The sequence below is a fragment of the Siphateles boraxobius genome, unplaced genomic scaffold (assembly GCF_051911475.1).
Source record: "Siphateles boraxobius isolate OS27281-9 unplaced genomic scaffold, OSU_SipBor_1 25, whole genome shotgun sequence".
Taxonomy (NCBI): Eukaryota; Metazoa; Chordata; class Actinopteri; order Cypriniformes; family Leuciscidae; genus Siphateles; species Siphateles boraxobius.
The window spans coordinates 24,771,518-24,794,215 of record NW_027508866.1 but is presented as its reverse complement, the minus strand read 5'-3'; the positions used below and the strand labels follow the sequence as shown (position 1 = coordinate 24,794,215).

General features: G+C 40.7%; 1 protein-coding gene across 6 annotated transcripts in view; it reads right to left on the bottom strand.

The window, feature by feature from the left end:
- The window catches only part of palm2akap2 (PALM2 and AKAP2 fusion), a 151,935-nt gene that overhangs the window by 54,763 nt on the left and 74,474 nt on the right, over nucleotides 1-22,698 (bottom strand). For 3 of the 6 annotated variants that reach the window (XM_077243259.1, XM_077243257.1, XM_077243258.1), the window contains exons 5-8: nucleotides 10,129-10,243; nucleotides 8,427-8,448; nucleotides 7,795-7,896; nucleotides 5,230-5,895 (exon numbers count right to left, since the gene is read on the bottom strand). In XM_077243259.1, the coding sequence (XP_077099374.1) occupies nucleotides 5,230-5,895; nucleotides 7,795-7,896; nucleotides 8,427-8,448; nucleotides 10,129-10,243 (905 nt within the window). Of the gene's footprint in view, nucleotides 1-1,737; nucleotides 5,896-7,794; nucleotides 7,897-8,426; nucleotides 8,449-10,128; nucleotides 10,244-22,698 lie in introns of those variants that run through there. The other 3 variants (XM_077243261.1, XM_077243260.1, XM_077243263.1) reach the window with 2 other exon arrangements.

The window sequence follows — 22,698 nt, the reverse complement described above, 5'->3', positions numbered from 1 at the left end:
CATCCCAAGGTTTAAACCTATAACCTTTCAGTTACCAGCCCAGACTTTAACAACTCAGTTACAACACCCATATTATTCACTATGTTATAGCAAATATGAGGCGTAGGAGGGTATTAATGCACATTAGTAAGTTTCATAAATTTTGTGTATTCGTTAAACAAATATATATAATATCTGCTAATACTTTATTTTGACGCTCCCCTTAGACATTCTACTGACTATAGTAACTTTGCAACATATCAACCTAATCCCTAACAGTCTACTAATACTCTAATGAGAGTAAGTTGACATGTAGTTGCAAAGTTACTTATAGTTAGTATAATATCTAAAGTAGACCATCCAAATAAAGTGTAACCTAATGTCTTTGTGAATGCTGGTGTATAGGAGTTATGATGGAAGACCGTCAGTACTTTGTATGTTATGTAATACAGTTCTTCAAAGTATCAATCATCCGTTCAGGCAAACCATGTTGATCAGCTAATATTTAGCCATTTTAAAGATTATTAGCACTGGCCAATTAACCATGTATAGTTTTGACCCAGTGTTTTGTACCAGTTGTTCCAGCTCCAAAATCTAGTTACAGTAAATATTGAGTAAAAGGCATGTTTCAGATTCAATTGAATTATATATCGACAGTACATTGACCACCCTGCTCTCTACAATGCAACATGTTAAGCGAATAATTGAAACTGAAGATGGAGAATCAGGCTATAATGAAATGAAATTCTGATTATAAACACATAATATGTACATAGTTAAAGTCTTGATTGTGTGCGATGCCCTTTGGTGCTTATTACAGTATTAAGTAATTAGATTAGCTAAATGAGAATGTCAAAATCAAGTCAGTGTTCCACTAAAAACATCCTTGAAACAAGAAAGATTTACTGGTTAAGCAAGACTGTATCCGGTTCTTTTTAGATTAGATTATATACACTACCGTGCAAAGGTTTTGGGTCAGTAATTTATGTTGAAAAAAAAACTGTTTTCAACACTGATAATAATCATAAATGTTTCTTGAGCATCAAACCATCATATTAGAATGATTTCTGTGGGATCATGTGACACTGAAGACTGGAGTAATGATGAAAATAGAACATAGAAATAGAAAATAGAAAACAGCTATTTTGAATTATAATAATATTTCACAATATCTGTTTTTACTGTATTTTAATCAAATAAATGCAGCCTTGGTGAGCAGAAGAGACTTCTTTCAAAAATATAAAAAAATCTTACCTACCCCCAACATTTTCAACAGTAGCCTAGTGCATATACACTATATCCATAATATTGCAAATAGCCTTTTTAGCAGGTAAATGTATCTTGTTATAAGGATGTTTGAATATTTTTACTGAAAAACAAACACAAATATACTTAATATTTACATATTTCAAATATGACAATCCTTCTTTTGTCAGAGTCCAGGGCTTTCTAATCCTACTGATATGATGACTCTTACAAACCTGCAGTGAATTCACAACTCCTCAGCTTTAATTGTGAGCGAGGGAACAGATCTGGTGAGGGTTAAACTTGCTGTTCATGCAATCTGTGAAGCGGGATAGACACATCAGCATCTCATTCACATCTGGAGAGAGTAGCTCAAGACTGTAGTTAGTGCTGCCCAGAAACGTGTGAGGAGGGATGATGAGATTATGGATAGAGGAAAGTGGTAGTAATGTCCCGATGATGGGAAATTAGTTAGAGAAAGAACCATAGCACAGACACAGAAGGGTAGGCACATTGGAAAAAAATGCTGTTTATTGGACTAAGTATACCATACAAAGGACAAAATAAATAAATGAAAGCCAATGTTACAGCATCGGTGCTGGCAATCCGCACTGGAGAGAGTGTGAGAGAGAGGAAAAGGATGATATGATACAGAAAGAGAATGTTATAATCATTAAAAAAGATAAGCAAAGTGGAACAATTTTCCAAAGTGGAAAAATGAAAATTACAATTCAAGATTACAAAAATACAGGAGAATCTCAATTAAGAAGCACAGCAGTAATTTCATGGCAGATCGACGTCCAAAACTGAATTGACTGTTCGGCAGTTTGAGGCTGAAAGATCCTGATAGACAACATGGACACTAGCCTTATTTCTGGGAGCATAAATGTTTTAAGTAGCTTGTTCATAACTACATTGTGTAAACAGACTAAAACGTGAAATGCTCAGCCAGTCTTAAAGACATCATGAATTAAAAAAGTCCAAGTTTGTTAGCTTCGAGACCATCTATGTGTGCTCATAAAGTTTGAAAACATAAACATTTAACAGACACATGCATTTAAAATGCGCTGAACAAGAATATTGATGACTTATCTTGTTCACAGGGGCGTGGACAACATTAAATTAAAATTCAATGTTAAATAGTTATGTATTTAATATACTTGGAGAGAGCTAAATGCTACCATTCACCTCAATGGTAGTTACTTTTTCAGAAGTAGGCTATAGCATGCAACCTGGGAAGTCAGTTTCGTATGTGTTTTTTTTTTAGCCAATCACATGAGCTATACATTTTCTATAACTAATTACTTTACAGCTGCAGGAAAATTCAATACTCTCATGGCAGTTCATACATTTTTTAGGTTTTGACAAATTGGTGCTGAATAGCAAATCTCTTTACGCCTCACTGGCGGTTCGTTTAAGCTGAATGTTTATTCTAAAAAAATCATGTTTTCATAAGAATCAATTCATACAAAATCACCATGTCGTAAGTTTTCTCATGAGATTGGGTTGGAGGTGCAGTTATAGCATCGACCAGCAGGGGATAATTGCCAAAACTATCCAGTCAGACTGAATAGTTGGTTTCGGTGGGCTGTGGCTAGCTAGTTAGCTAGCTTCTGGCTCAACTTCCTGTTTCAACAGGAAATGTCAACTCATGAAAGCAAACCATTTCATGGGGTCTTTAAACCTAAAAAGGTGAACTGTAATTTTGTTTTGGCACTGATTACAGAATCCTTTCAACTACGGCCTTAATACACAGCACTTTAAATAAGTTATCTATAGCATGTCATTGTATAATGAATTTCACCGGCCATTATACATTAATTGATTCTTCATATTTAACTTATTTTGGTAATTATTGATTTATCTACATTGTTTCCGGGAAATCAATGAATCAAAGATCAACATCAGATCTTGAACACACACAAAAAAAGCCTAATTCAGCACTCAAAAACTAGTTTTTAAATGACATGTTCTATACATGCATAATTATACCCACACTAATGTAGATTTAACTTCCTTTAAGACTGGGAGAAACATACTTCAGGTACTGTGAGTTATGTCTGGAAGATGGGCAAAAAGGGCAGGGTTTACCAATATCTTTATCATATTTCATAGATTTGTTCACTGTGAATATGAGCAGTGTTAGGAAGCTGGCTTTACATTTCCCCATCTGAGTATCATTTGTACAAAACATGATGTTTTATGGCACTAAAACAAGTTCTTCAGTAATGTGGCAAGACTTAGAAAAATGAATACAGAAAACAGCAAGGCAGCTGGTATTTAGTGAAAGAAGAAGAATTTAGTTAGAGATAAATAAAATATGTCCTTTATGACCATACTGAGAAGTCTTGGGATTTAAGTGTGAATATGCAAACAATGTGCATATATTAAATAAACTTTCAGGCTTCAATATAAATAAGTGTGGATTAAACACTCATTTTGAGTGTGATATATGTACAATCTTTATCTACAGGCATATTAGATATATGCAGCCATAATCTCTGTGATTTATGAATAATTATTCTAAACTATTCATGTACAATAGTTTAGACCATAGTAATGTTTCTTATTATATATTTCTCTCACTGCTTAATCTGTCACTTTACATCAAAGAGAATGAATGCCTCGATTGATGTATGCTTTGAGTTTGAGTGTCAATTAATAAATTTTTTTTTTATCTGCTGGTGACATGTTTGTACAAATCGTAGCGAATTGTGGATTGCTCTTTCAGATAAATAGCAAATGGACATAAATATATTTAGCACCTTGTTTACTTCCATAGTGCATGTAATCTACTGTCTGTCTGTGTCACAGCAAAGCTTTTATTCTCTCAGAGGTGTATTTGCACACATTGGCAGTACTGAGCTTGACATTGTTCTGTGTTCTTAGTAGCTGTTTGAACGATTCAGCTTCCAATTTGAAACCTTTTTTATAGTAAGTCTGTTTAATATTCAGTGCCTTTTTTGCAGCTGAAAACATTAAAATCCCATCAAATACGAGGATACACAGAGGCACAGAAAGGCAAACACCTTTCAATGAGTTCAGTTGAATTGAGCATATGTACATTGTCTCTATTTTTGTTGGGAAAAATAAATCTGGATCTGTAAACAAAAATATCTTTGATAAACAATGCTTCTGGTAATTGTTAAGTAATATGAAGGCTTCGTAAGGCTACTGGACAACATAATAATAGTCAAACATGCTTATGTATGGATCTACCTTTGTGTTTCGATAAGGTGAATGATCAAATGGGATAGACATTTATGGACAATATTTTTTTTAAATCAATGCTACACCCCATTGTATGAAGTTCTATGAAATTATCCAACCTTATATTGGACTTCTAGGTTGAAGTCTTCTACATTTACATACTATTTTTTGGCTTTTTTTATATCTCAAACGATCTATATCTCAAACGATAATTACAATAAAGAATAATAAAACTTTTTTTTTTAAGGGGCAAAAGCTTCACGTACACTCATAAAAAGCTAAGGTTCCAAACAGGGGATTTTTCCCCCCAGTGATGCCATAGAAGAATTTTGGTTTCCCCAAAGAACCTTTTAATTAACTTTTAAGTTCTTAAAAGTGCCGTTTTTTTCCTTCTTCTAAGTGTGAAGAACATTTAAAAATCTAAAGAACCCTTTTCCACTATAAAGAATGTTTTGTGTAGTGGAAAGACTCCATGGATGTTAAAGGTTCTTCATGGAAGCATCAATGCCAATAAAGAACTTTAGTTTTAAGAGTGTATAATATGCTATCGGCCAATGCCTTGTCTTCAAAATGTTGTGCAACCTTACACCAAGAGAACCAGACAATCTGTGGAAAAGAAAGAGTGAGAAGCGTACTTCTCTCACGTCACAGAGGTGAAGGTGCTGTTAGTAACAGGGTGAGATTTGTTTTTTAAAGGAAGGCAGAGCCTTGGTGAATGTGTTCCAGGAAAAGAGAAGTTTCGGGAGAAAGGTCACATGACAGCACAGCACTTGCAGCGTTTTTTCTTTTCAATACCTGTGGGCGGCAGTTCCTTGGTCGAGCTTTCATCTTTGCCTTCTGAGGACAGTTCAGTGGTGTCGGACAGAGGCCGACCGGACACGAGGTCTGCGGCGTTGCCGTCGACGGTGGACATATCGGTGACGGTCTTCTCCCGAAGAGATTTCTCGTCGTCCTCGTCGATGAGGACGATCTCGGCCTTAATGGTGCCGTCGAAGCCGAGCAGCTTCTTGGATTCCTCCTCGTCCTCAATGCTGTGGTAGCCCATGAAGATCATGGTCACTGGTTTGTCGGCTGAGGCCTTTGGCATCTCCTTGACCTCGCCTGTGTAGCCTTTGCTAGGGGTCTGTTTTGTGTCTTGCTTGGCCTCTCTGCTGCTCAAATGTCCTGCCTTCGGCTGTGGCTCAGCCGGAGTGACAGTGACTCGGCCGCCGTCCTCTCGTTGTTGGGTTTGGCCGACTTGTTGCATCAGTTGGTCCACCTGTCCGGGACTCCAGGGGTGCGTGCCGTTCTCCAGTGTGGTAGATCCCCCAGAACGCACCTCATAGATCACTTTGCGGCCGTCGTCGTAGACTTTGACGCCCCTCTGGTGAGCGTCCTGCGGACTGACAGCTGAGGCCGAGAGGATCTTGGTGGCACCCGTTTTCCGGTCCTTTTCGACATTGATCTCCATGGCGTATAATGCTTGGGGAAGAGTGCAGACGGTTGTGGGTTAATGTCTACTCAGGGTGGTCTATCATGCATTACTGAAATGTGGCATGCTTATTATTTATGATTTTTTTAGTGATGTCACTATGCCCATGCAATACTCGTACAGTCTCATAAATTGACATTAAAAACAGAGGCAGAAAACATTTGCACTGTTATTACGCCGTTCCCAGTAACCGCTGTATGTTGACGTATGCTTAGTTGACGACACACTCTGGCATTTTCCTTGTTTTTATGGAAATACTTCACCACTTTATTAATTACAATCTTTGTAGATATTGGTAACACTTTATTTTGATGGTCCCTTTTGAAAACTCTGTAGACTATAAGTAACTTTGTCAACTAACTTTTATTAGAGTATTAGTAGAACGTCTGCTTAATATCGGTTAACACTTTATTGTGATGGTTCTCCAAATGACACTCTACTGACTATAAGTAACTTTGAAACTACATGTCAACTTATTCTAATCCTAACCCTACCAGTCTACAAATACTCTACCAACACTACAATGAGAGTTAGTAGACTTGTAGGTGCAATGTTACTTACAGACAACAGAATGTGCCCCCCCCCCCCAATAAAAACCAGTGGTTATAAACTGGAGACTTGCAACTAAAAATAAGAAAAATAATGCTAAATGCAACTAGCCATGTAATTGTGCACAGTTAGGGCAGCTAAAAATTATCCTAGTGAAAAAGAAGTGAGCATAACTGTACTGTAGTGGACTTGCAGTGAACTTCAAATCTTAAAAGTAAATTTTTTAAAAACTTCACTTGCAGATAATATAATTTTAACTAAATAAAAAAAACATTAATATATTTTAAATGTAATAAATTGCGAATATATTTAAATACATGACATGCAAGTTTAATAGAAATGACATTAAAGTATATTATAGTTTTCCATAAATGTTTGTCAGTTAATTCTGCAGCACTATTTCAAAGACAATAGAATTAAATATGAAATTACATATTACAATGCATTTAAGTCCTAGTTAAGCGAGGCAAATATAGCACACTAAAGTTCAGCTAATTGCTTTTAATCTAAATTTAAACTACAATACATTTTAATGCATTCCAATTAACATGCATTTAAATGTCCAATAACTTTTCCTGCACATTCATCTGCCGATTGGTTAAACTGTATGGCAAGTACTAATTTGGTCCAGTGTTTGTTGGTAAATCACACTTCTGTTGTTGTTTATGCATTCACAAAAATATATTTTTTCCTATTTAGCCAATGTCATGCTAATAACATTTGCATATTGCTGGACCTATGCAGTTCAGTAATTTCACAGCAATATTTATGAAGTTCTTCATATTTTCTTTGACATCTTAAACGATGACTAATTGTGGTACTTTAACAACTTGGTGTCCAATGTAAAGTCTACAACCATTTGAGAACCACTGATCTAAACATTATATGTAAAGAAATTAAGTTCTTCAATGGATGAAGAAGTATACCTGAAGATTTTGCCTTGATTTTATTCAAAGCTGTTCTGGAACAGATCCCCCCCCCCCCACCCCCTGTACATTCATACAATTTCTCTGCTACTGATGGAGTAAGACATGAACTAGACATGCAATAAATGGTTATGGCAATGGACCTTTCCACTCATCTCCATCACAGGCCCCATATTGTAAGCTGAGCTTCTCTGAACTGGTCATTAGCACATGCCCAACAAAAGCAGTTTAAGCCTTTGATATGTGTTTGAAACTGGTGACCAGTTACCCTACTGTACATAGATTATGAAATATGCCATCCTCGCATGGTGAGTAACTGCGCCATCTGTAATCTACATTACCATACCCACTTTTGGCCTTGGCCCAAACCCATGACCAACCCCAGCCCCTCCCAGAAGCCCAACAAGCACCTACCAGATTTCCTTGGCGGTTGTTGATCCCCTGAAGCTGAGACGGGAGTTTGGGAGTTCAGTTCTGGGAGGTCCGGTATCTGGGAGCAGTTGTAATTCACCGCATCTGTCCGGTGGAGAGCAGGAGAGACACTAAAACTAGATTCCTGTGTTCAAAAGCACACAGAGTTTGCTCCCTCCCCTTCAAATACCCCATACTAAACTGAGTTCCCCTCTCTCGCTCTCTATTGCCCCTTTTTTCCCGTAAAGCAGCTCATTGCTTAGACAGCAAAAGCTTCGCAAGTGAATTAACAGCAAAACAATGGTGGCTCTGGGATACAGGGATTCCCTGTGAATAGGTGGATCAAGGTAAACAAAGTGCAGAGTCATTGCCATATGTGTCGAGTTCAATAGTCTAGCTGAGGCAAGAGGGAAATGGTCTAAGAGGTCAATGTTGGACCCCTCTGTCCCACAAAAGGATGTAAGAGAAGAGCATGTTTTGAGTGACTGTCTACCATCGGACTGGTACCTTGAAGTAACATCCATGGTTTGCAGAGATGCCCATGAACTTGGCCTGAAATCTATGTTGTATTCACACCGATTTTGGTAATACAGGACAAAAATCTAGTACAATACAGATGCAAATGACTTCCATACCTCCATCTTGATTCTGAAGACTCTGTAGAAAAAAAGAAGAAAAGATGATGCTTGTTACATTTTTGCTCACAGTGTTTCTTAAATAGCCGCATTCCTCTAAATTACTGCATTACTGTTACATTATTTAGACTTAAGTGTGAAATTAAAGACAAAGTGTGTAATTTCTGCATGACTATTGTGACCAAGGTGTATGGTAACACTTTATTTTGAAGGCCCACTTTAGACATTCTACTAATTATAAGTAAAGTTGCAGCTACATGTCAACTTATTCTCATTAGAGTATTAGTAGACTGTCTGCTTAATATCTGCTAACACTTTATTTTAATGCTCCTCAACTGACATTCAACTGACTATAAGTTACTTTGCAACTACATGTCAACTTATTCTACTAACCCCTAAAACCTAACCATAATGTAACAGTCTACTGATACCCTAATGATTGATAGTTAACATGTAGTTGCAAAGGTACTTATAGTCAGTAAAATGTCTAAAGTGGACAATAGAAATAAGCTATTGGAAAAATGATGACTGTTTCAAACAGGTTTCCAGAATTATTCCTCATCTGCTATTGGAAGGGGTAAAAAAAAACAGATAGTCCAAAAAATAATTTTTTACAAACTTCTCTTTCACATTTAAAGAATATCTGCATGCCATAATGTTAGATAAGAAAATGTCAATCTGTAGAAGTGGTTACCATGAACAAATGAGAACTAACCTGGACTGAGCTATATTTTGTATTTACTGGATTCAAGGTGATTTTGAGTGGATATGTTCAATTCATATGATAACCTCAGGATTTGTGAGAAATCATTGTGGATATTAATAGAGCCGACGTATTTATTTATAGGCCAACCCTGAAGACTCTGGTTCACCCTGGTTCCCTTGACAGAAACCCAGGAGCATTTTCCATTGGCTTTTGGATTATTGCAGAAAATAAGCTCTGTGACCATCAAAAGTTTATGATTCGCAGACAAGTTTGAATAGTTAGAAAAGAGCGCGAGTATAAACGCAATGAGGCTGTAAAAGCAGACAAGTAGATTCCTTTTCCTGTTTGGTACATTTAATGGCCCCTTCAACCTCTGTAGTCCTATTTATCAGTAAAAGCTTAAAATCACCAGTTGGGTACTACTGATACTTTTTTTGTTATAGAATAAAACATGAAAACCAGAAGTTCAACAATGCTAGTTGATTTCCAGATTTTAGGACTCGTTCCTGCAGAGTTCTATGGTAGCATGTCAAATGCCATAGTTTTGTACATTTACAATAGAACATGTAATGATTTAGTTTCATAAATTGATTAAAAACATAAAAAAGCAAGAACACACTTGATGCATGTTCTTTGTTCATATTTTGTAGAAGTAGAGTTCTTACAGAAAAAATCTTGTTGTATTTTTTGTAGTTATTTAAGCACTGTGATCATCAGCACTGTGATCTGAATCCAATCGCTGTAATTATGACTTTCCGACTCATAAATGTGAACTTTCCCCGATGACTTGAACACACCATTAGTAACCCTCAAGTTCAAGAGTAACCAGTTGTAGTCCATCAGTTTAAACGGGTATTTGTCCTGTCTTCTATTAAAATAAATGATACTTGCGTTGATATTTTGCCTAATGCGAGGATATTCAGACATTTTATCTGTGTCTGAGGTGAGTTTTTGAGGCCTCTCTCTGTGTGTTCTTCTGTGACGAGGATCACTTGCCTTCTGTAGATCTTCAATAGATCTCTCCGTTTCCCGCAGTCGCTCTCTGAGAACCTGCTCTTTAGCCGAGATCTGGAATTCTTCATTCTCCAGAAGACAGATTTCTGATTCCAATCTATAAAAAAACATAAGAAACCATTACAATTCTCTTCTTTTTGAATTCAATACATAAAATGACTGAAATTAATTATTCATAACATGCTATATAAATTCTTCAGAAAAGCAGAGACCGTTTCCCAGACAGCAACATAGTGTCGGCCCAGATCCGGGCCACATCTGGTACATGTGAATTCAGCGTGTACCAGATGTGGGCCGGAACTGGGCCGTCTGTGTTCACATGGAGATCAAGAGCAGCAATAATGCATTTTAACCTCTGAAAGTACACTATCATTTAACAGTTTGGGGTTGGTAAGATTTTTTCAAGTCAGTATAGTGAAATATTGTTTAAATTTAAAATAACCCCTAAATGGTCATGGTGCTAATAAAAAAATATGAGATGGCTACATTTGCGCCCCCAGAGAAACTTTGCATTCGCTTGCAAAACGTTTGTGTTCTTTGTGAGGGAATGCAAAAAAACCACACACACACACAAAAATAAAACACTTAACCAAAACTTTGAACGACTATGGCTTCAGAATACTTCTGTGTAGTAGTGCAGGACTACTTTTATTTTTTTGTTTTGCAGTTTTTTTTGGAACCATGTTATATGGAAAAAGCCAGGTTCGACATTCTACTAAAAGTATTTTTGCACCTCATGGAAGAAACAACATCAGGCATGTTAGTGCTCTTTATTTCTTGAAGAAAAATCATAAACATAAAACCTGTTGACTATCAGCGCTTTGAACTTTCTCAAAGCATGCACATGTGTTGCCCGCTGAATGAAATCATACATTGGAATGCACAGTCGTGTGCACACATTCTGGAAATGAATGAGACACATATTCCTTTAGTGTCAATTAAGCCATGCATATTCCACTTTTCCCAACGGACTCCATTCTCACTCATTGTGTGTGCTGGCAGCCAATGAGGAAGCCGCGCTGCCTCCGCCCAGGAGAATTTCCTGCTATTGTTCGGATCACTGAGGTTACGTGGTCTGCAATAACAAAAGAGAAGGAGCCTTCCCACGATTCCTAACAAAAATCCTTTCTACATAAAGACATGTGCTATCTATGTGTACAAACATAATAGATGACCATGAATGCATCAACATGTGGCACTGTCTGAACTTTTCATTTGATTTGTACACAACACGTCAAGATAAAATCCAATTAAAGAAAGCCACTTGGTTGTCTATAGTCTGTGGAAGTTGGAAAAAGAGATTTAGACGGAATGACCCTACACCCCCAGACCCTAATACACCAACAACAAAAAAAGCGCATTTGTGTGGACAATTTGTGTGGTACATATATATATGTTTTTTTTGTTTTTTTGTTTTTTTTATGGAAAAGAGCAGAAAGATGAGAAGGAAAGACACACACACACACACACACACACACACACACACACACACACACACACACACACACACACACACACACACACACACACACACACACACACACACACACACACACACACACACACACACACATATATATAAAGAAAATATAAATAATGTAAATAATAGTAATTCATATTAAGGAGCATTCCCAGTCACCAACATAAGACCGGATCATTATGTTGCTTTATGGGTTTCAACCCAAAAATGAAGAACTATAGCTTTAACCTTTAAATAAATAAATAAATAATTATTTATTATATTATTTTTTAAATAGTGTCAATAAAAAAACCCAAAACTAAAATATTAGAACGACTAAATATGCAACTTGCTTTCTTGCACAACTAGAGACTCAGGAAGAGCAGGAGTGGAGCTGTTCTGGCAAGATATGAGAGAAAGTCAAAGAGCTTCACGGCCATCTAGTGGTGGAATCAGGCCAAAAGCATCTCTCAAGACTAACTAATGTGTTCAGACTGGCTTCTTTCTGCTGTATACTGTATATTCTCAACACATATTATCATTAATCATACATTCAATTTTTGTGATTCATATACGGCGACTGGATTATATGGATATTTTTTATGTGTCGGAATATTTCATAGGGTAAGTTCATTTTTGAGGTGTAATATCTGTTATGGCACATTGAAGTCTTTCATTTAAGCTATTAAAACTTTACATGATTATTGAACAGGAAAAAAAAGAAGAGATTTATGATAAGTTCATAAAACACATGCGGTATCGGGTAAGTTGTCACAATAGGAACCTGCAGCCAGTGATGCTCATTTGAGAAGAATAACTTTGTACGAAATATGAAACACCAAAGGAAAAATGCCATATTCCATAATATATGTTTTGAAAACTAATTAAAGGCTGCATGATAGCTTTTATAAATAGTAAAAAAAATATGACACACAAAACACAAAAAATATTTTTGTTTTTATTAATAGAAATTGATTACATAATTATAATAAAAATTATTAACTACAATAACTTGCCCCAACCTGACATTAGTTAAAAGTACTCTTGTTTGTCAATATGGTTTTATTGTGTTTTACTCTGTACACTTGTTGAGCCAACAGCTACACACACACACACACACACACACACACACACACACACACACACACACACACACACACACACACACACACACACACACACACACACACACACACACACACACACACACACACGCACATTTGAGCACACAAACAAACACACTCACACAAGCACGCACGCACACACACACACACACACACACACACACACACACGCACGCAGAAAAAAGCCACAAAGACTTGGAACACGAGGAACAGGAAATCTGTGACACATAGCATCAACATCCATAACTATGAATGGAGCGTCTCTGTGATGTGTGATTGTATATACTAGGCCCTTTCACTTGCTATATGTTTTGATTAATAACTGCTAATGCAGCACCTCCAAGTGTAAATAACTAAAATAAGCATGAAAACCTTGACTTGAACCACATTATTATCTAGTGGATTTATCGGTTATTCAATTTTTCAATGTTATGTTTTCAGAGAACTGGATCAAACTGATCCTAGTGTCACACTGCCTGTAAACTCCAGTATGATGGGTGTTGACCACATGACTCATTCAAAAAGCAGAATTTTTGTTTCTCCCTTTTTTTTCCTTGTTCCGAAGCATAATCAGAGGTCAAGAGTGCATCTTCTGGTGTCTGATGAGCTCATACAGGCCTCACACACACACCCACATCACTTCCTGCAGGATTCCTCACACCGCATCATTCTCTCCTGTGGAAGAAACGTCTCAGGTTACGACTGTAACCTATGTTCCCTGAGAACAGGGAACGAGACAATACGTCAACGACGTTATGGGGGGAACGCCTCAGGCGTGACAGGTGTCTGAAATCACTATCAAATCACGTCAATCATATTGACCGGCGACAGCCCGTGAATCATTAGCGTGAATGATTAACGTGCGACCTGGAAGTATAAAAGGGCGCCTTGCAAACATGACAAATCACCTTATCGTCTGAAGGGACTGTACGGTAGGCAAGCCCCGAGGCATGGCAGGGAGACGTATTGTCTCGTTCCCTGTTCTCAGGGAACATAGGTTACAGTCGTAACCTGAGACGTTCCCTTTCGAAGGGAACTCAACAATACGTCAACGACGTTATGGGGAACGATATACCAACGCCGCCATGCTAAGGGGAGTGCATGCCAAGTGGCAGTGACAACTGTCAGAACCAGCAACTTCAAATGAAACGCTAGAACCACTCACCCTCAGGTCACACTGGGCTGTCAGTGACAGCATTCCCTACGGTCATAGCCCAAGCTACAGCCTCACAGAAAAACCTTCATAAACATGGTTAAATGAAAGGTCTACCAGGGCCGGCTCCGGGCCTGGAACCTCAGCTTCCAATTAGAAGGGGTCCCTTCTAGGGAATGTGGCTAGGGAACCGAAGGGAACCCCAGCCAGTCACTATTCAGGGGAACGTACTCACCCCGAAATGCCACCAGGACGGCCTGACCTGGCGCCAGTACATAGACACTTAGTCTGGCCAAATCCTGTCTGTCTGAAGACAGAGCCTCTGGACAAATGCCTTAAGGCATCCAACCCGAGGGACTGCGAAGCTGGCAGAGAACCACTCGGCCCGGATCTCAGAGACGGGATATCCCGGAGAGTATGACTCAGCATAGTGCTTTCCGACCCTTGCTAGCGAGGGGAGTTTCTCTACTCGATCCACGGATCAACCCAGTGTCTGTGTTTCAAAACACTGAGGAGGCCTGTGAAGGCCTAAGGGCTGATCTAACTGGGAGGCCTCACGAGAGGCCTACGACCGTCTGACCAGACTCAGGAAGCCGCATGCTCATAGAGACCCTCGTGAGGGGAGCACAAGGTCTGCCTGGTAGGCAAACCAGGCTGTAGGCAGAAAAGGTTCCGGGAGGGAACCTTTAGCAGAGAATGAACACTTTAGCGAGCCAGGGCGCAAGCTCGCCTTCAGCAGCTGCCTATTAAGGCTAGCTGAAACTGATAGCAAGAGACCACTAGCTTCATAAACCCAGCACCACTAGGGAGCGTTACAGGGAGGCCCGGAGAGGCCTACTACCTGATCCTTTAGGGAGGCACGTGAGGCCTACTACCTGATAACCACAGTACGTGGGAACTCACCTTCAGGGAGGCCCGGTGAGGCCTGCTACCCTACGACCACAGTATGTGGGGAGCTCACCTTCAGGGAGGCCTGGAGAGGCCTACTACCTGGTAACCACAAACTGTGGGAACTCACCTTCAGGGAGGCCTGGTGAGGCCTACTACCTGACCGTTCTCAATCAAGGAGGCCTGGAGGAGCCTACTACCTGATAACCCCAGTATGTGAGATGCTCACCTTCAGAGAGGCCAAGAGAGGCCTACTACCTGATAACCACAGTACGTGGGAACTCCTCCTTCAGGGAGGCCCGGTGAGGCCTGCTACCTTACCACCACAGTATGTGGGGAGCTCACCTTCAGGGAGGCCTGGTGAGGCCTACTACCTGGTCACCACTATCTGTGGGAACTCACCTTCAGGGAGGCCTGGTGAGGCCTACTACCTGACCGTTCTCATTCAAGGAGGCCTGGAGGAGCCTACTACCTGATAATCACAGCATGTGGGAACTCACCTTCAGGGAGGCCTGGTGAGGCCTACTACCTGACAGCCAAAATATTTGGGAGCCCACATCCAGGGAGGCCCAGAGCGGCCTACTACCTGACAGCCACAATATTTGGGAGCTCACATTCAGGGAGGCCCAGAGAGGCCTACTACCTGATAGCCAACGTAAGTGGGAATTCGCCTTCAGGGCGGCCGGGTGAGGCCTACTACCTGATAACCATCTTAAGTGGGAATTCACCTTCAGGGAGGCCTGAGTGGCCTACTACCTGATAACCACTGGTAGCTTTGAGCCCTGAGTCCGGGTGAAAGTATAAGGTGGCCTGCTAAGGCCAGCCAGCTGGGGACTCGCCTATCAGGGAGGCCTGGTCGGGCCTACTAGCTAATAGCAAGTCATATTCTGCCATAAAGTACACTGTTGGGAACCATACTACACAGCATAATACACTAATGGGCTTCCAGTAGCGCTATAAGGTATGTCCCACAATGTTGGGACTCACCTCCGAGGAGGCCTGTTTAAGGCCTACTACCCATCAGTGAGTCAACTGCCCGAACCACCAAGGCCAACCACGTAAAGTGAGCTGGCCTACAGTGCCCTCTGGGGGGCTGTCCAATCAAGGAGGCCTGCTGAGGCCTACTACCTAATGGCGCAGCCTTCGTTGGCAGAAAAACTGTTTACACAGCGCCTACAGCATCCTGGTGCCTAATCACATTGCCCATGGCAGTGTACTCCGCAAGAAAGCTAGCACCCTTAAAACAAGGGGAGTACAACATACGCCACTCTGCCTCAACGGAGGCCCCAGTTAGCCAGGGGCCTACCATCTATGCATGGGCGTCAGCTCAGGGCAATGCTCTGGCTTCAGGGGAGCGTACTTCGACCAAAGAAGAAGTGAAGCTTACTTCATACTCGACCCGAGCCATAGTGGTGCGAGGTGGGATAAAACAGAACTGGGAGTGAAGTGCTCAGACCTACCCTGTATCACAGGGGAATACTCACCCCTCACCCTGAGGTTACCAGGGTGCGGGCCTGCCAGCGGCTCTAGGGGTGACAGAAATGTATCTGTGCCCAACCTAGGGGAGTGGGGCTTGAATGAAAGCCAACCACCTACAACCTAGCGCTCGAGCAGTAGCTCAGCGAGGTGAGTGAAGCCTAAACTGGCGGCCTAAATCCGTAGGCCAGTTCTGCATGGCAGGGTCGGGCAGGAAACCCAGTCTTCTTCGTGAAGCGAAAGACGGCCTAACCCTGCTCAATAAAGACATATATACCACGGAGGCCTGTTTGAGGCCTACCATGTCCTTACAAACCATCCTCAGCACCACGCTGCATTACTCTAGTCACCCCAGAATGCAGAGAAGGGGGCGGGCCTTGGCCTAACGACTCCCACGGGAGGAGGCTGTATATACAGGGATGCTAGAAACCAACATTCACACAGTGAAGGGTCAGAGGAAGAAATGCTAAAATTTTTAGGAGAGCGCCTCTATTATCCCTGGCACAGCCTAGGCCAGCTACAGAGGCGGCCCTGGTAAGGGCCAGCCTGCAAGCATAGATCTATCTGAGGGCTCGGAGGAGCCACAGCCTTACTAAAGAATATAGTCTGTATTATTCCATACAAAGGGCTGCAGAATCGCTCAGCCTAATGAAAACCCAAACAGAGCTCAAGGGGCGACATACTCAGGAAGAAGTCAAACGGACCTGTGGGCCGGACATAAGATCTATCTGAAGCTCTAGCGTCAGTCAACACTCTAAGTAAAACAATTTAAAGAGAGAGACCAACCACTCTACCCTGAGGTGGCTAGCAGCCCGAAGGCTAACACAGTTACCGTTCTGGCCACCTAACGGGGAACTTCAGGGCCCTGATAATCCAATAAAGTTCTCTTACCTTATTACCTTGACATGACCCCATGACTCTATACAGGGAACGAGGTCTGTAGAGAGATACATTTCGGAATTTTAATTCACAAAAATTTACTCTTGAAAAGACCAGACAGCTCACCTGCGGCGTGCGGAGTGAAGACTCGCCAGATAGTTCTTTATGAACCTGGGGTCCACCACTTTACATGCCTGAAAGAGGCGTTTCTACTAACCAAGCCTAGGCGGGCCATTGGAACATCGTTCTTATCATAGGCCCAGCGCCAGGCCTGATGTAATGAACGTCTGGGGAGTCAGAAGAGAGGAGAGGGCTGGATTCTCTTTTTAATGAAGCCCTCCGGGGAGATAATCCATCAGCGACGCTGTATGCGCTTGTGCTGGATAACCTCCCTCAGATCCCTCTTCTAGCGGGAGTCACGCCTTTCCTGCGCCCTGTTCCTCCACAGAGGGGGCGCACGAGAGGCGACACTGGCTCTCTGGCCCTGTCTACGGTCCTCAGATCGTGAAGGGCCAGGCCCTCCCGCCTGCCTGGGCGTGGAACCGGATCTCAGCGGTATGTAGGTTTTTTCCTAAAAGCAGCTGAGCGCGCCTTCGCCTCCCTGAACTTCCCAAGCCCCGCCTCCACGGCGGGGCCAAAGAGTTCAGAGGGCGAAACCGACGAATCAAGGAGAAAGGCCTTCTCTTTCTCCTCAACGTCGGCCAGGTTTAACCAAAGCTGTCTCTCCGTGGCCACCATCGCCGCCATCGACCGACTGATCGTGGCAGCAGTTTGTTTGGTGGCCCGGAGCGCAAGAGCCGTGGTTCGGCGCGGCTCAGTAACTGCCTCAGGGGACAACCCTGCCCCCTGGTCGAGATCCTGCAGCAGGTCGGCCCGGTATGCCTGCAGCACCGCCATGGTGTGCAGGGAAGCACCAGCCTGAACTGCTGCCGTGTATGCTCTGCCATTCAAACGCGCTGTTGTCTTTAGCGGTTTGGATGGCAGAGTTGGAGCTCTCAGTGTCGACGCCTGCCCAGACACGAGATAGTTTGCAAACGACTTGTCAAATGGGCGGCATCGACACATACCCATGCTCTGCGATCCCATCAACATCAGCGAAATTAACCTGCTGATGTCAGTGAATACGGGCAGAGCATGGGCTCTTCCATGCCCTCTCGATCTCCGTGTGAAGATCAGGAAGGAATGGAAGGCTCCCTGAGCTGGTGGTGTATGGCCGGGGAGAAACCGATCGCCGAGCCTACCGCGAGCGGTCTCTCCTCTAGCGCGTTGCCATGGCAGCTACAGCCCCACAACATCCACCAAACCTGCATACACGGGGCAGGGTGGCTGAGAGGGTTCAGGATCTACCTGATTATAAACCTCCTCAGCCATCTCCTGCTCGTCCTGAAGAGCAGCAACTGCAGGAAACCGTCGGCGAAAAATCCTCGTCATCGACCTGCAGTTCGCCCTCGTCAGCCGTCGAATCATCTGAGAGGTTTACAGCACTCTCAAGATGATCGACGAGCTCTATCTGGAAGCCCATGATGCAAGTCGCCGCTCTGCCTCGGCACGAGCGGGACCATGAGAACCAGACGTTGAACCCCCTTCACTCGAGAAGAGGGCCAGACGAGAGCGAGCGTTTTAAGAGAAAAACGCTCACAGTTCACACAGAGGATTCCCTCGAGAATCTCCCGTGCGCGCTCTTCTCCCAGGCAAGAAAAGCACACTCGTGTGCTGTACATTTAATTTTCTTACCGTTTCATTGAATAGCGTTTTCAAACAGACAGTCCCTGAAGACGATGAGCTGATTTGTCATGTTTGCAAGGCGCCCTTTTATACTTCCAGGTCGCACGTTAATCATTCACGCTAATGATTCACGGGCTGTCGCCGGTCAATATGATTGACGTGATTTGATAGTGATTTCAGACACCTGTCACGCCTGAGGCGTTCCCCCCATAACGTCGTTGACGTATTGTTGAGTTCCCTTCGAAAGGGAACTATTCTATAGGGATTCTTATTAGATTACTTTAATTTGATATTAGATTACTTTACTGAATCACAGTAAAAATTATGTAGTATAAATTATTTTATAATTTTATTTTAATCAGCCTAAATTACAGTAAATAAAATAAAATTAAGTTCAGTTCAGATACAGCCATAAGTTCAAGTTGGTCATGTGAATTTGCCAGAAAGCTGATTGGTTTGAAAGTGACTTCTTCATACATCATTACCAATTTTGGGAAAAGTTACTTTTAAAGTTAATGTTATGTTACTTTAGCGTTACTTTTTATAACCCAGGCTTGTTTTTTTGTTTTTTTAATAATAATAATAATAATAATAATAATAATAATAATAATAATAATAATAATAATAATAATAATAATAATAATATATATATATATATATATATATATATATATATATATATATATATATATATATATATATATATATATATATATACATACACACACACACACTTCGGCAAATAAGGGTCTTTCAAAACCAAAAGTGAAATAAAAAAAGCATCAGACTGAAGGAAATGCAAATTCACGCCTGTACAGTAAAGGGTGTTCAACATTCTTAAATAAAAATAATTTTATTGAAATTAATTATTTTCATTTGAACTGAACTGAATCAACACTGAACTGACCTCAGCTGAATAATGACAATGTTGTCTTTTAAGAGCTGCTTTACAGCAGAATTTGATTTCTGAAAAATAATATCTTGGCTCAAAAAGAAATGTAATGCAAGAGTTTGAATATGACAACTTCGAATGAAATTACATTCAACCAAAAAACTACATTGAGTTAAAGGGACTTTACAATTTGTAGCATAAGCTCACATTTTTAAGTTCATTACTCAAAAGATGAAGTCGCTACAACTACTTGAGTTGTAGACCAGGAACTAATTCATCTTATCTATTTCAGTTCAAATCCACAGCTATCATAGCACATGCTTAAAATAACTTGTTTAACAAGTATATTTAATGAACAAGTAAGATCCGGCATTAAGTCGTTGCTAGATGACTTCATGTATTACTCTTCAGCACAGTGCAAAAAAACGTCAACATTACAGAAACTCTTTTAAATGTCAAACATAACTGCAATAAACTCGGTTAGAGTCATTGTGAAACTGGCGTGAGCTCATTATCAACGTCCAGCGATGTCCCTGTACTCAGACAGAGTTCATCAGCCCCCCGCTCCTGCATGTTCCCATGATAACACATGACTGAGCGCTTACGGTCCAGTTTACCAGATGTCAAATCTAAAGGACTCTGGGATTTCTGCAGTGTTCACATTGTGTGTTTGCCATTAACAAACATGAAACGACAACATGGAGTTTCTTCTCTGAGGTGTTTGCAGACGCAGAAACCTCTTGTCTCTAGGGCAATGCTCATTATGGCACAATGAAACCATGTGTGACTTTGTGGAGCAAAATACTCTATAAATTTAACTCAATATTCTCTTGCTAAATATTGAAGAAAATTAAAGTGCTCCAGGTCACGGGCTAAAATAGCACTGATCTAAAATCAAAAGCAGAAACCAAAACATTTTGTTAATAAACTGTTAATATTATTTTTTCTGAAGCAGGGCTATTATAGTTAACTAAAAAAAAGAGAATTAAAATAAAAACCATAAAAGTCAATGATACAATAACACTCTTGAGCTGGCACACTAACTTCCATGCTGATTAACTCCATCAAATCGGGGGAAGAAATTCAGTAGCTCCTGATACATTAAGAGGTCTTACTATAATAATAACAGACAGTCTTATCTAAAAGCCTGATGTAATGTTTATTTTTATGTCTGTCTTTTGTCCAGTGCAGGACGAGAGACCTTACACGTTCTTTTCACCATATTAGGAGCTCATTTTGCACATTTGTATAAACAGTTTGTGTGCAGATGTGTCGGGGAGGGAGCTTTATGACTGAGTTAGTATCATGTCAACGCCATATTTTTCCTGGAAAGCCTGGTAGTTAGAGCTTTACTTTAGACTCAGTGGCTGGGATGTCTTCTGTAGTGATACGTTTTTAGGGGAAGTCTGCCCTTGCAAGAGGTGTATTGCTGTTCAGCCGAGGCTAAAAAAACACCAGAACTACAGCCAAATCCAGTTACACTAATGTTCTCGCTGCAAGCTTTAACATTATTTTTCTATTTTTCTTTCTTTTTCTAACTTTCTTTCTTTCTCTTTTTTTTAGAAAGGCACGCCATCTCATGCTTTGCACTTTAGTGTGATAGAGTTATGGGTTGGTTAGGCTGATAAATATTTGCCTATTTCAAAATTATAGGCATCTGTTGATAATGCTGTTTCATCTGCTGACAATCATTCTTTAACAAGTGTCTAAAACAGTCCCACTCATAATCCATCTTCTTTAGACTGCAAAACAACTGTTAACTGCATCTGTTACATGCTGTCAATTACCATAGTAAATCATTTAAACTATAAAAAGTTGATAATGGAAGTTCAAATTGAGGTCTTCCTGCTCTAACCGTTTGTAAAAAATTTGCATAATGCCAACCTATGGTCTTGATTGGCTGCCTGTGAACAATGTCTACTTTGACTGTAGTTGTAGCTGAGACTAGAAGAGGTAAAGCCAAAGCCATCATTACTGTTCATACTGCTGTGTATACAAGTGCTGAGAAAGACCTTGAGCTGAAATTCAGATATGATACTGAGCGTTTAGTTTCCAACACACACTGTAAGCAATAAACCAATCACAACAGACTGGGTCATCTGACTAGTCAGAGCAGAGTAGGGGTGGGAATCTCTAGGCACCTCACGATTCGATTACGATTCAGAGGGCTGCGATTCGATGCTAAAGCGATTATCGATTATCTGTATCTTTGTGTGTATGTGTGTGTGAATATAAATACTTTGCTTTAAAAGTACAAAGTAATGACCCATAAAGAATTAACGTACAATATATTTTATTAACATTGCAAAGAACCAACAGGAAAAGAAATTTGTGCCTGAACTAGCAGCATACTTGTAGTAAATTAATAAAATAACAACAACAGGTGTTCTGACAATTCATGCTACCCATCGAGACATGCTACTTAATGGTTATGCGCATGTGCAGACTCATTTTTCTTCTGCTTATCATGCCCATAAATCTATGCATCCTTGCTGTGGAGACTTGTAGGAAACTTTGACAGGTCCAAGATGAATATTTGATGATAATTTTTACTTTTCACACCGTTTTAAAAATAAAAACAATACAGTATACTGTACTCTTAACTTCGAATTTTATTATAATTGTATTTCATATAATAATGTCATTTTTACTTGTTATATCAAATGTGACCGGTACAGCCGCGTGTTTTTCCTCCTCTGGGTGGAAACGTGTCATATGGCTTCTCATATTTGTCATGTTGCCGAAATATTTTAGTTTTATTTTACAAAGCTTACAACTAGTGTGGCTCTTGTCCAGCTCCTTTTCCCCTTCAACTTCATAGAAGCCAAAATATTTCCACACGTCAGCTTTTAACGAGGAGGGTGTTTGGATTTTGCGCTCAGCCATCGCATCTCTATTATGTGCACACGCCACAGACGGTCCGGGTACTGCACTTCCGCGCTTCAGAGTTCTGTCT